The sequence below is a fragment of the Coregonus lavaretus genome (assembly GCF_964263955.1).
Source record: "Coregonus lavaretus genome assembly, chromosome: 22".
In the NCBI taxonomy this organism is placed as follows: Eukaryota; Metazoa; Chordata; class Actinopteri; order Salmoniformes; family Salmonidae; genus Coregonus; species Coregonus lavaretus.
The window spans coordinates 37,859,749-37,874,143 of record NC_140009.1 but is presented as its reverse complement, the minus strand read 5'-3'; the positions used below and the strand labels follow the sequence as shown (position 1 = coordinate 37,874,143).

The following is a 14,395-nucleotide window of genomic DNA, read 5'->3' as shown; positions in this document are numbered from 1 at the left end:
ACATGAATGCCCGGGCTGTCCTGTCTTGAGTCTTTGTTCCACACACGGTATGCGGTAATTGTGCCAGCCCTAATGATATCAACATTATAGTTTTAACCATGATTTGAGTCTATAAAGTGTTTGTTTACAAACATTGGAGTAAAACAATCTTATATTTTGGGTTCTGATGGGGTACGACAGTTGAACTAAGCTCATGAGGCATTTACAAGTTATATTCTTTAAGAATCAATGGGAAAGTATTCAGACGCCTTGACTTTTTCCACATTTAGTTACATTACAGCCTTATTCTAAAATGGATTAAATCGTTTTTTCCCCCCCTAATCAATCTACACACAATACCCCATAATGACAAAGCAAAAACAGGTTTTTAGAAATGTTTGTCCAAAAATGGATGTAACTACTAAGGATTCTAGCTTTAACCATTTTCTACGGGATAGAACATTTAACACAAGAAAACAGCATGGCAATAATTATGAATGAATAATAAATCTGCATTTCAAAAATTGAGATTCTTTCAAACTAGCGACCAGAGATCTAACGACTAGGGTTTTCCGATTTTCGCAGGGTTTCTTCCAAAGAAACTGCAGAGACAAATATTGAGCGTGGAAAGATTTCCTCATGTGGCTGCAAAAAAACAACAAAAAAACAGGATCAGTTCACGGAAAACCATTTTTGTTTTTAATAATTACAGATATTTACAGAGATGAGTTAAAGCAGAATTAAGCACATCCAACCAGCAAACATGTTAGAACACAAAAAATCATGGACTAAGTTTTTTTTTTTTACCGATACTCTGAGTGAATCTCAATTGTATTGGGAGGAACCTCCGATCTTCTGCTCCAATGCATTTTGAGAAGGAGACGAGGAGAGAGGACGCGAGGAACCAAGGAAATACAATTGAAATTAACCCTTTCTTTTCCTGGTTTTAATGGCCGTTACTGTAACGTTGCTGTAGCATTACGAACATTTTCAAGAACTACCGGTTCAGTTCATCTGTTGGTCCCTCAAGAGACAATGTGAAGTGAATGTATTCCTGTGAGTTCAACATAAAACACAGTTCATAAATAAAACAAAAAATGGTGACACTGATGTGCTGTCGAAAGTGAGATGGCTTTGAAAAAGTTTAACCTCCCCTTACGTGGATGAAGAGAATCTTGGTCCTTGAAAAGTGTGTGTGCTTTCGAGTTTGCGACTAATCAGTGAATATGCCACAGCTTCATTATCTGTCACCGTCCCCCTCTGTCTCCCTCCCTATATCCCTCCTCCATCCTTCTTTTCACCCACATATTGGCCTGCCAGCTAATTGAAGCCCTTTAACTTGGGATTATCTAATTCATCTTATTACCCCGTTATCAAATTAATGCGGGTCAGATTTAATCAAATAATTCCCATCCAAGAGGGCTTTTCATTTCTCTAGGAAACACAAACGTTCTAATCTAAAAGCTAATTTTCGCTGGGGACTTAATAAGAGGCAAATTGTTATTTCGGTTAAAAAAGGGAGAGTCTTATCGTTGCACTGAATGTGTTGAATTATTCATTGATGGCAATGCATGCATTGTGGATTTCATTAGATCTCTCTTAACTTAAGATACTACTGGTTCCTTATTTGATATGGGAAGTAAGTTATCTTTTCTTTGTGCACTTCAAGGGTCTAGTATGGATGATATTAGACTTTCCTGATACATTTCTTCCCTTAGGTATGTACATATGTGCACACAACATTATCTGTGTGTGTGTGAGTACATTGCATGATTCACATGTGCTAAAACCCTCAGTAGAGACAGTAGAGCTCTGCCTATTGACTAACCCCAGGTCAGTTGTAGTGCAGGTCAGCATGTACACTTCGACAATGTCTTCCCCCACCACCATGCCAGTCCTGAACTGAACTATTAGAATCAGTGTAGCCTTCTGCTGTGCAAAGTCCAAATCACCAGCCTGCCAGTCACTGACATCCAACACGGTTTGTCACATTGTGCACCAGTGTATGCAGACAATAATAACTTAAAAGATTCGATCATTCAGGAGTGATGTAGCTCTATTCTATATTTCCAACCTGGTCTCAGAGCATTTCGTATTATTCTGTATGTAAACCAAGACACTCCATTTAGTATGATATGTTACATTTGGTATGGTTACATAAGACAGATGGTTACTTAAGGCAATACCGAAAGGTGGTTGGTTGGGGTGGATGGGTGGGAGTGTATCGCGAATGACTAGCAAGATTGCGAGTTTGAATCTCATCACGAAAAACTTTAGTATCTTAGCTAATTAGAAACGTTTCAACTACTTACTACTTTTTAACTACTTTGCAACTACTTAGCATGTTAGTTAACCCATCCCCAAACCCTAACCCTATTAGCTAACCCTTCCCCTAACCTTAACACTAACTCCTAAATTTAACCCTAACCCCTAGCCTAGCTAACGTTAGCTAGCTAACTAACGTTAGCCACCTAGTTAGAATTCGTAACATATCATACGTTTTGCAAATTCGTAACATATTGTATGTTTAGAAAATTCGTAATATATTGTACATTTTGCAAATTGGTAACATACGGTATAATACAAATTGTAAAATCGTAACATATCATACGAAATGGGTGATGGACATCCACAAATTAATACATACCATACAAAACGTAACATATATTAAATGTATTGTCTCAGATTTAGATACAGAATAATACGAAATGCTCTAAGACCAGGTTGGTATTTCAACAGAACGGTAAGAGTAACCATGTTATCATCAGAACCATGGCTGGCTACTGTGCTCCATAACGTTCATTCCTTTTTAAAGATTTAACCATTTGGATTACCTAAGACATTGGGCCTCATTAAAAAAAATTAGTTGCTATACTAAATTTAAGCGTTCAATCAGTTCTCAAAATGTGAGTATGCACAATTTAAAGAGCGACTGCCTTTAAAAAGCAATGAATCCCTTTGAAAACGGCCTATGTGGCATCGATATGAGTCAGAAACAGTTATTCTAGTGTCAGTCTCATCTAAAACGGAGTTTGGAACATCCGTGCGTCACAACGGGTAAATGAAGGTTGGGTTTTGATTTGACGATGTCCATTTGCCCACTAACATGGGGTGAACAGCTGCGGTGACTTCTCTCTATCCAATATCGTAGACAGTGAGACAGACCTGCCCAGCAGCTCTGACTTTGTTTACCTAAGACAACACGTCGCACATTTTTTTACTTGAGAAATAATGCCCCAAATGTAAAATGGATGTAAAATTGCGCAACTAAAACATCCTCTTCAGAAACATCAAACTTAATTACAGATTTCTTGAGTTATCTTAGATTCATTCTGGGGATTTTGAGGATGGAACTAGGCTTCCGCGTCTACAGTGTCTCATGGGGAATAAACATCATTAACCAAACGTGGAATCGGTTAGGAAACACACCTCCAAGACTGAAATCTCGTTTTTCAAATGAGCAACAGAAAAACACACATGCCAAACAGTGTGTTCAGTGGCTCTTTAAAAATATTTCCCCTTTAAACACCTTTCACTCAGCATCTATGGTGATCAACTACATTTTTATATGCTGTGAATGGCAAAGGACTATGACAACTTAGACTTCTCAAGTTTGAAGTGTACAGACTTACAGTAGCCCATACTTCAGTGCTGAGGACGATGCACTATCGTTCAAAATTCTGTTGACCGACAGATGATAGTTTGCCTCTTTGTGCTGTCAGAGTATTGGATGATCTATAAAAATGCTTCCAACTGCATATTTTCTTGTCAAGCTCAAGGTTGTTCAATCTTTAACTCTTATAACGTTGGCATAATTTACATTTCGGTGTATGCGCAATTTACAATAAAATCTGTGCACAAAAACCCTTTAGAAATGAGGCCCTTGGTCTTTATGCGCGATGTGTTCCACTGGCTTTCTTCACCAACTGACCAACCCGCCAGGCAGCTGAAAGGAATTGGAACAATCGATAAGTGCAATCAGAAACATGGTGTAGATTGGATCTTTGAGGCACTTCTTAAATAAAAAATAAAAAATGTTTTGTCTCAGTTTTTCTTTCTGTTCATGAAAATCAATGCTGAGGAAAACAAACAAAAAGAAAGTTCATGGTCATGAATAAAACGTGCCACTTTGCATCAATAGAAAGGCATCATCAAGTTGGAGTTGCTACCTACATTATAATACACAATAATAACTTGTAATTTTTTCCTTCGTCATTGTACATTCTTGTTTTGCTCGAGGCAGCGGAGCCTCCTACAAGATAAAAAAAAAAAAAAAAAGAATTAACAAAACAAAGTGCACATAACTTCAAGTTCTAGTCGTAGAACTGTCATATTCCATCCAGGGATGCGAGGGGGGGGACTGTAAAATCTGTTTTACGATGGCAGGCACAGAATGAAGTCGCTTTCATGTTTTTGAAATGACATAGCCAGCCATGCTGCTGACACAGAGATGGAGTTGTTGGGGAAACAACAAAAAAACGCGAAGCCAAAAAAACAGGACAATCAACAACCAAGATTTGGGAATGTTCCTGTGTCCTTTTTTATGTTGACCACCTCCAAAGAGTTTTGCCCAGATAACAAAATAATGCAATGCATTATGGGGGATCCACAAAGAAAAAAAAGTATAATTTTCGCACTCGTGTCCTCGAACCTCGTGCAAAGCCGGGAGTTTCTTGTCCTCCCTTTGTCCTCCCTCCATCCCAGAGGGAGTTGTTCATTGATTTGGCTGAGAGGGGGGTGGGGGGTGGACAGACACAGGTGGGAGAAGAGGAGGTCTCCTCTCCCTCATACAGACTCCTCTGCGGATAGCAGCAGGGGGTTGATGTATTCAAATCCCTCAAACTCGGACTGGTCTATTCTCTTGATGACGTCCCTGGGAGAGGAGAGGGAGAAAAGAAAAGAGAGAGAAAGGGAAAAAGGTAATTTAACTCAGAACAAATGAAAAATGCTGTTACACAAGGGTAATTAGAAGGTAAGGGGTTCTTCTACATAGATCATAGGAAATCCCAGAATATAGGGTTTATAATACTGTAATAAGCTCACATAGTTGCTGTCACAAACTCCAAACAGTTGCCACTGACTAGTTGGATATTCATTTCCCAGTAAGCAAACCATTTCTGTACTTACAAATATCAATAACAAAATAAGGTCCTCCAAAGCAAAAACCTGATAAAAAATGAATTTATATGAATGCTGTAAGTAAGTACAGAAATTGTTTGCTCACTGGGAAATGAATATCCAACTAGTCAGTGGCAACTGTTGGGAGTTTGTGACAGCAACTATGTGAGCTTATTACAGTATTATAGACACTATGTCCTGGGATTTCCTATGATCTATGTAGAAGAACCCCTTACCTTCTAATGACCCTTGAGTAACATATGTGACCGTCATATGTTACATCTGAGTGTTTGTGAGAGTCTCAGCTTTTCATATATCGCTTTTAGTAGTTTCTAGCTCAAACCATTCAGACTCTACAGACATTTTTGTAAAAAGACCTGGCTGCGGGCCCCTTTGGGATCCACCCTTGTCTCACAAACACCGTTCTAGCTCAGCCCTCCTTAATCACACAGACTAATGGTTGGTATCTACGGATGCACAAGAAATTGAAAAATCCAATGGTACAATTCTCCAGTATTTTTGTATACTTTTTAGCCAGTAGTTCTGAAAGTAGCGCTCACGAGCCAAAAGTGGTCCCTGAAAATTGCTTACTATGTCACATATGTGCAGATATGTGCACCACGTCATGGCTCTCTCTCTTGCTCTGCTGTGGGTGCATGATGTGCCTCTTGTTAGCTGTCACTCAAATGGTGAGGTGCTGAAGTTCATTGGTTAAACTTGAATTGCTAGGGGGATGGCCCACGTGGGGGAAAATGTAGCGTAGCACAGCTTCCAGAAAAACAGTTGCTTTCAGACTAGGGATTTCATGGCTATTTGAGGTAAGACAGTCATTCTTCTCATAGATTATGCATGTATGAACTACACATTGACACATCCAGCCCAAAGCGGGAGGTTTAAAAAATACTTTGTAGTTGCCAGAGTTCCGGAGCATGTCTTTAAAGGGTATAGACATGCTAGTGCAGTACTTCAGGAGTTACCTTTACAGCTCTCCTATACATAGGGAATCTATGGCAGTCGGGTGAGAATAGTCTTTCATGGACATCACTACCAGGGCACCAATGAGGTAGGCTATGATCCACCTAGTAGCTTACAGTTATTTCAAACCAGCAATGTTCAAACAACCTCACCACTGTTCTAACACACATATTTATTTCAAAATCTACCATTAAACCCCAGCAAAAAAATGTCCCTTTGCACAATGTGAGAAAGTAGAAGAAAGAACAGGATGTTGTTGCCTCATCAGTGAACTCTCCCTGTGCTTATTTCTCTTCCCAGCTGAGGCCCCGGTTGGTTCCATTAACAAAGCGGTAATCATCTGTAAATGAAGCGAACCGTGTGACCGGTTTGGAGTGGCTGTGTAAAAATAAATGTACTACTCTGAGAGCGGAGCAGAGCTTCTGCTGCAGCTGCTTCTCCAACAACAGCAACAGGCTGTTCCTCTGCGTCTCAAATGGCACCCTATTCCCGTTATAATGCACTACTTTTGACCAGAGCCCTGTCAAAAGTAGTGCACTATATAGGGAAAAGGGTGCCATTTGAGACGCAACCCTCATATGCCGTAGTAAAGAGGGCTGACCACACTCCCCAGGAGGGTAGGGTGGAGGAGTGGAGCCGCAGGAAGAAGGCCTCTTGCTGGGGAGAGGGAGAGGAATAGAGAGGCTTCCGTCCTGGAGATGTTGGTTATCTTTAAACGCTGGTCCTGGTGGGTGTGGTTATTTTACCTGTAATGGCTGAGGTGAGGTTTAATGTTGGTAGAGATTATCCTACACCAGTTTTAAGGAGAAGCCTCAATGTGGTGTAAGACCAAAGCCTAATCTCCAGCTCATTGTAATCTAGATCCAGACACATACACTCTGTTGACTTTAACACACCACCATGCGTTTAGAATCACATTCAACACACTGAAATACACCCAGAAAATGCATTCTGTAAGATTCAATTGAAATTATACAAACAGCCTAAAATGATATATGGACATTCTATCCCTGAGCACACTTGGGTGCACACAGTAGGTGCTGCTAGCTAGATAACACTGTTTGAGTGAAGTTGGCGAGTAGCAGCAAACTTGAGGCAGTGAGAAAAGGAGGGGAAAGGCACAAGACCACAAAAGAGAAACAGAGGGAGGAGGGAACATTTGGGATGCGACCAAAACAAACAAGAATGCTCACTAGCACAAATGTTGCCTTTTTTCCAGAGACAGCCTAAAAGTGCTACCAGATGCGGAGAGAGGGAGCAACACATAGAGAACGAGAGCGAGATGGAGAAAGAGAGAGGGGGAGAAAGAGACTGAGACAATGAGAGAGAGAGAGAACCAAGTGAGAGGAGGACAGGGAGAAAGAAAGAATTATAGGTGGGGGAAAAAGGTTGTCAGTAGAGCTGGGAGCTGAGAGAGAGAGGGGGTGGGGGGATGAGGTTCGAGGACAGACAGCCCTGTATTTCATGGTGGTGCCCACACACACACAGAATTCATAAAACAAAGTGGGACGGAACCAATCCAATCAACCTCCTCACTCTACATACAATACAGATCCAGGGATTTTTAAGATTTCGTCCCTGTCTATAGACAAAAAATTAAGCTTTTGAAACTCTGTGGCTAGCCAAGGACCCATGTCATAGAAAATAGAAAAGACTGAATCCTTATTGCTTTGGGTCTCGCCGTACTGGCCATTTCCAAGACTGATGAAGTCACGGCGCTGGCAAAAGCAAATTAAATCCTCTCTCTCTCTCTCCTAGCTCCTTGGCAAGGGCTCTCAGGAAGCTAGGGTTTATTAATGCAGCAAAGTAAATCCTAACAAGGAGGGTTTACCCATTTTCTCTCTCCCACTCTCTCTCTCTCTCTCTCTCTCTCACTTTTCTTTTTTCGTCTGCCAAACCCATCACAGAAGAGGAGAGGGGGTGCTTTACATCACTCCCTCTCCCGCTCAGCAGGAGTGGGCGACATCACCCCTCTCTCCTGAGCGACACAGAGAAAAAGAGAGAGGGAGAGAGAGAGGCATCGCATCTCCTTTTGAAGTGCAGTGGGGCTGCCATACCATGGCGTTTGAAGCCTGCTTCCATTGAACCGGCAGAGCTTCCAACCCCCCCCCCCCTCTCCTCCTTCCCCGACGCTAAACCCAGCAGACTGTCACAGCGAACGTCAAATCCCGCTGCAAATTACCCCAGACAAGTGTGTGAGCCCCCAGTTGGCCCTAATGAGATGGGAGGTGCACCTCGGCTGTCAGAACCCTTCTATTGAGAGTAGATGGATAGATAAATAGATGATGGGACTTTGTTAGGGTTTGAAACAGACAAATGCAGGTAGAATTTGAAGTTCAAATTGACTTATTTTTATGTAACCTTTTAAAAAAAAAACAGATATAGACTGTTATGGACCACAGTTTCCAAGTATTCTGAAAACTGTATGTTCCTAGAAGTGCCTAGAATTTGTATTGTTCTCAGCCTTTTTCTTCTGATTTGTATGGCATCTGATCGCCAATACATCTATATAAAAAGCTGAATGAATAGAAAACAAACATTGAGCTTGAACATGAAATTAGTCCACGATGGATCATTTAATGAAAATGTTGACAAACTTCAGCCCAGTAATTGGCACCACCTGCAAAGCCACATGGGATAGTTTGGAATAGTTTCCCTGCAGCCGTGGAGAAAAGCCCGGCTTGTTTGTCATACTCTGGCTACAGAGCCCCTCAGTAGGACAGCAGCCACCTCTGTTGCTATGCCAAATCTTTTCAGCCGATTCTTTTGAAGTTAATCTAAAAACAAGGATTCTGTCAAAGCCCCCGTGGACAACATGTCCACATTGATCAAAACACGGAGTATACACTGGAGAAAGAAGTCATTGCTGGAAACAAGGGCATTTTCTATTTCTAATTGAAGACAATTATTTTCAAAAATGTGGAGTCGGGGACTTTGCACAGTACCACTCGTAAACAGACAGAAGAGATGTGGATAGCTGTGTTTCATTGCAGATTCTCAGGTGGTGAATGCTCTCTGGTTGTTCAATTTTAAGATATTGAAGATCTTCACTACTACTATCATAGACTATTGATGACTTTGAATGACTGAGTATACAAAACGCTATTTCCATGACATAGACTGACCTGGTGAATCTAGGTGAAAGCTATGATCCCTCATTGATGTCACCTGATAAATCCACCTCAATCAGTGTAGATAAAGGGGAGGAGACAGGTTAAATATGTTTTTTTAAGCCTTGAGACATGGATTGTGTATGTGTGCCTTTGAATGGGGTAAGGTATGGGGTATGGTAGTAGGTGCCAGGCACACCAGTTTGTGTCAAGAACTGCAACGCTGTTGGGTTTTTCACACAAACAGTTTCCTGTGTGTATCAAGAATGGTCCACCACCCAAAGGTCATCCAGCCAACTTGACACAACTGTGGGAAGCATTGGAGTCAACATGGGCCAGCATCCCTGTGGAACGTTTTCGACACCTTGCCTTGTAGTGTCCATTCCCTCTACGAATTGAGGCTGTTCTGAGGGCAAAAGGGGGTGTGCAACTCAATATTAGGAAAGTGTTCCTAATGTTTGGTATAGTCAGTGTAGATAGCCATGGAGACACAAAGGAGCAGTAAAAAAGAGACACACGTTGAAAACACCTGAATAGACTCTGTCCAGAAACAACCCCTAGCCCCTCCTAGACTCTTGTGGAGATATAAGATGATTTGATAGGTGTAAGCAATACGTTGACAGCTCAACCTTGCTCTCTGATAGGCTATAGGTTGAATTTTCACCATATTGTTTAAATCTCATATCTCCACAAGTGTCTCATAGGGGGTAGGGGCTAGGGGTTGTTCCTGGACAGGTCCCCAGTCTCAGACTCGTCTCCAATCCCTTATGGTACAGAGGATTGGACTGGTCCTGAGAGAGGAGTGCCCCCTACTGGCCAACAACCATCCCCATTCCCATTGTTCAACTGGCCTTGCCCTGTCTGTAGCTCCCCTATCCACTAACCGTCCATGTGTTACCAAGTTATTATAACACTAGTTATAACACTAAAACACTACCAGCTATTTGCAGTACTCTATAACATTAGAGTTTAAAATATGTGGTCATACATGGACAACGCTTCATAACTAGTTTGATGACTCGTTAAATCTAAACTATATAGTCCTATAACACTTCATTAAATATCTAGTCTTGATCAAATATGTAGTCTTCTGTTAGGCTAGTCATGTCGGTTTAGAGGGCGTTCACTTACTCGTCGTCTGGTGTTAGCTGCACTGGTTCGTTAGTGAACTGGGTGTCAAAGTTCTCCAGGCCGTAGTCGTCTGTGATCTGGGGCTTGAAGGGCGGGGTCATCTGTTTCTTCTCCAGCTGCATGGGGAGACAAGCACAACAACTTGGATGGAAAATTACTGAGGATAATAGCGGACGATATTGTCACATCTTCAATTTAAGCCTACTAGAAAGTGTGTGCCCTCAGGTCTGTAGGGAAGCAAAAGTTATTCCGCTACCTAAGAATAGTAAAGCCCCCTTTACTGGCTCAAATAGCCGACCAATCAGCCTGTTGCCAACCCTTAGTAAACTTTTGGAAAAAATGGTGTTTGACCAGATACAATGCTATTTTACAGTAAACAAATTGACAACAGACTTTCAGCACAATTATGGGGAAGGACATTCAACAAGCGCAGCACTTACACAAATGACTGATGATTGGCTGAGAGAAATTGTAGGGACTGTTTTGTGGGGACTGTTTTGTTAAACTTCAGTGCGGCTTTTCACTTTATCTATCATAAATTAGTCTGCTGCTGGAAAATCTTATGTGTTATGGCTTTACACCACCTGCTATATTGTGGATAAAGAGTTACCTGTCTAACAGAACACAGAGGGTGTTCTTTAATGGAAGCCTCTCCAACATAATCCAGGTAGAATCAGGAATTCCCCAGGGCAGCTGTCTAAGCCCATTACTTTTTTTTAAAATCTTTACTAACGACATGCCAGTGGCTTTGAGTAAAGCCAGTGTGTCTATGTATGCGGATGACTCAACAGTATACACGTCAGCTACTACAGCGACTGAAATGACTGCAACACTTAACAAAGAGCTGCAGTTAGTTTCAGAATGGGTGACAAGGAATAAGTTAGTCCTGTATTTTGGACAACTAAATCTTGTAATGAATAATGTGGAAATTGAGCAAGTTGAGGTGACTAAACTGTTTGGAGTAACCCTGGATTGTCATGTTGATTCAAAAGTAGCTAAGATGGGGAGAATTCTGTCCATAATAAAGCGCTGCTCTGCCTTCTTAACAACACTATCAACAAGGCAGGTGCTACAGGCCCTAGTTTTGTCGCACCTGGACTACTGTGTGGTCAGGTGCCACAAAGAGGGACTTAGGAAAATTACAATTAGCTCAGAACAGGGCAGCATGGCTGGCCCTTAAATGTAGATGGAGAGCTAACATTAATTATATGCATGTCAATCTCTCATGGCTCAAAGTGGAGGAGATATTGACTTCATCACTAATTGTTTTTGTAAGAAGCTGTCTGTTTAGACTACTAGCACACAGCTCGGACACCCATGCATACCCCACAAGACATGCCACCAGAGGTCTCTTCACAATCCCCAAGTCCAGAACAGATTATGGGAGGCGCACAGTACTACATAGAGCCATGACTACATGGAACTCTATTCCACATTAGGTAACTGATGCAAGCAGTAGAATCAGATTAAAAAAATATAAAAATACACCTTATGGAACAGCGGGGACTGTGAAGAGACACACAATAGGTACAGACACAGGCATACGCACACAGACGCTAGCACACACACTCTACACACACATACATTGTAATATTGTTGTATGGTAGTATCAGATATTTTGTGTTGTGATGGTGTGACAGTGTTATATGATGTACTGTTTTATATTTTGTTTTATGTGTAATGTAAGTGTCTTAATATGTTTGGACACCAGGAAGAGTAGCTGTTGCCTTGGCAGCAGCTAATGTGGATCCCTAATAAAATACAAATACAAACAACACTGTCATTAGTTCACAACGTAGAAAAACATGTTGCAACGGACGACTAAAACAAGCGTTTCTAGAAGGTACAAGGTTCAGGTAGTCCCTCCATGTTTCAGCCCGTTTTCTTTCCGTTTTCTGTGTCTGGTGAATAATACCTGGTGCATGCTAGCCTGGTCCAGATTGTCACAGAATGGCACCTTAAGTATTTGAAAGGAAACAAATACTTATGTTACCCAGGTGTGACATCCGTGCATGTTATCTTTGTAAACGTTGCACTGTACGTCTGTCTATTGGCTTTGTTGAATATACGTATGCCAGGAAAAAACGTTTTATAGTCATCATCAACTCCAAAAAGTGGGTGACCTGTGCAACAACAGATGCTACCACGTAAACTACCAGTCAAAAGTTTGGACACACCAACACATTCAAGGGTTTTTCTTTATTTTACTATTTTTTACATTGTAGAATAATACTGAAGACATCAATACTATGAAATAACACATATGGAATCATATAGTAACCAAAAAAGTGTTAAACAAATCAAAATATATTTTATATTTGAGATTCTTCAAATAGCCAAATAACCTTGATGACAGCTTTGCACACTCTTGGCATTCTCTCAACCAGCTTCATGAGGTAGTCACCTGGAATGCATTTCAATTAACAGATGTGGCTTGTTAAAAGGTCATTTGTGGAATTTATTTCCTTCTTAATGCGTTTGAGCCAATCAGTTGTGTTGTGACAAAGTAGGGGTGGTATACAGAAGATAGCCCTATTTGGTAAAAGACCAAGTCCATATTATGGCAAGAATAGCTCAAATAAGCAAAGAGAAACGACAGTCCATCGTTACTTTAAGACATGAAGGTCATTCAATACGGAACATTTCAAGAACTTTGAAAGTATCTTCAAGTGCAGTCGCAAAAACCATCAAGCGCTATGATGAAACTGGCTCTCATGAGGACCACCACAGGAATGGAAGACCCAGAGTTACCTCTGCTGCAGAGGATAAGTTCATTAGAGTTACCAGCCTCAGAAATTGCAGCCCAAAAAATGCTTAACAGAGTTCAAGTAACAGACACATCTCAAAATCAACTGTTCAGAGGGGACTGTGTGAATCAGGCCTTCATGGTCAAATTGCTGCAAAGAAACCACTACTAACGGACACCAATAATAAGAAGAGACCTGCTTGGGCCAAGAAACATGAGCAATGGACATTAGACCGGGGGAAATTTGTCCTTTGGTCTGGTGTCCAAATTTGAGATTTTTGGTTCCAACCGCCGTGTCTTTGTGAGACGCGTTGTGGGTGAACGGATGATCTCCGCATGTGTAGTTCCTACTGTAAAGCATGGAGGAGGAGGTGTTATGGTGTGGGGGTGCTTTTCTGGTGACACTGTCTGTGATTTATTTAGTATTCAAGGCATACTTAACCAGCATGGCTACCACAGCATTCTGCAGCGATACCCAATCCCATCTGGTTTGGGCTTAGTGGGACTATCATTTGTTTTTCAACAGGACAATGACCCAACACACCTCCAGGCTGTGTAAGGGCTATTTTACCAAGAAGGAGAGTGATGGAGTGCTGAATCAGATGACCTGGCCTCCACAATCCCCCGACCTAAACCTAATTAAGATGGTTTGGGATGAGTCAGACGGCAGAGTGAAGGAAAAGCAGCCAACAAGTGCTAAGCAACTCCTTCAAGACTGTTGGAAAAGCATTCCAGGTGAAGCTGGTTGAGAGAATGCCAAGAGTGTGCAAAGCTGTCATCAAGGCAAAGGGTGGCTATTTGAAGAATCTCAAATATAAAATATATTTTGATTTCTTTAACACTTTTTTGGTTACTACATGATGTGTTATTTCATAGTTTTGATGTCTTCGCTATTATTCTACAATGTAGAAAATTATAAAAAATAAAGAAAAACCCTTGAATGAGTAGGAGTGTCCAAACTTTTGACTGGTACTGTATATCAGATGAATAGCCTCACCTTGCTGAGGAAGATAAAATAACAGAAAGAAAAAGAGAGAGAGAAAAGCAGGGGAGGAAAAAATATGATGGCGGAAGGAACAGTGAGCCTATCAATATTGTTAGTGGGTGATTCACTGGGACCTGCAAAGTGAGTTCACGTGTGGTTCGTTTCCATGGTTTTCCAGTCCTTCTCTATCAGGCAATAGTACACTGAGGACCTTACATTGTTCGAAGAAAGACGGATATACAGTAGATGGATTTTCAAAACCATCATTGTTTTTTTGTGATCTATACACTCCCCTTTGTATGTATTTGGACAGTGAAGCTTAACATTTTTATTCGGCTCTATACTCCGTCC

The 14,395-nt window shown here is 41.2% G+C and overlaps 1 protein-coding gene across 1 annotated transcript in view; it reads right to left on the bottom strand.

Moving 5' to 3' along the window:
• Positions 1 to 4,764: 4,764 nt before the first annotated feature.
• Positions 4,765 to 14,395, bottom strand: part of LOC311149680 (protein kinase C zeta type-like) — a gene marked incomplete at its 3' end in the record, with an annotated part of 143,083 nt that continues 133,452 nt past the window's right edge. The window contains exons 17-18 of the mRNA XM_084186883.1: positions 10,314 to 10,429; positions 4,765 to 4,852 (exon numbers count right to left, since the gene is read on the bottom strand). Coding sequence (XP_084043009.1) covers positions 4,765 to 4,852; positions 10,314 to 10,429 — 204 coding nt within the window. The remainder of the gene's footprint in view (positions 4,853 to 10,313; positions 10,430 to 14,395) is intronic.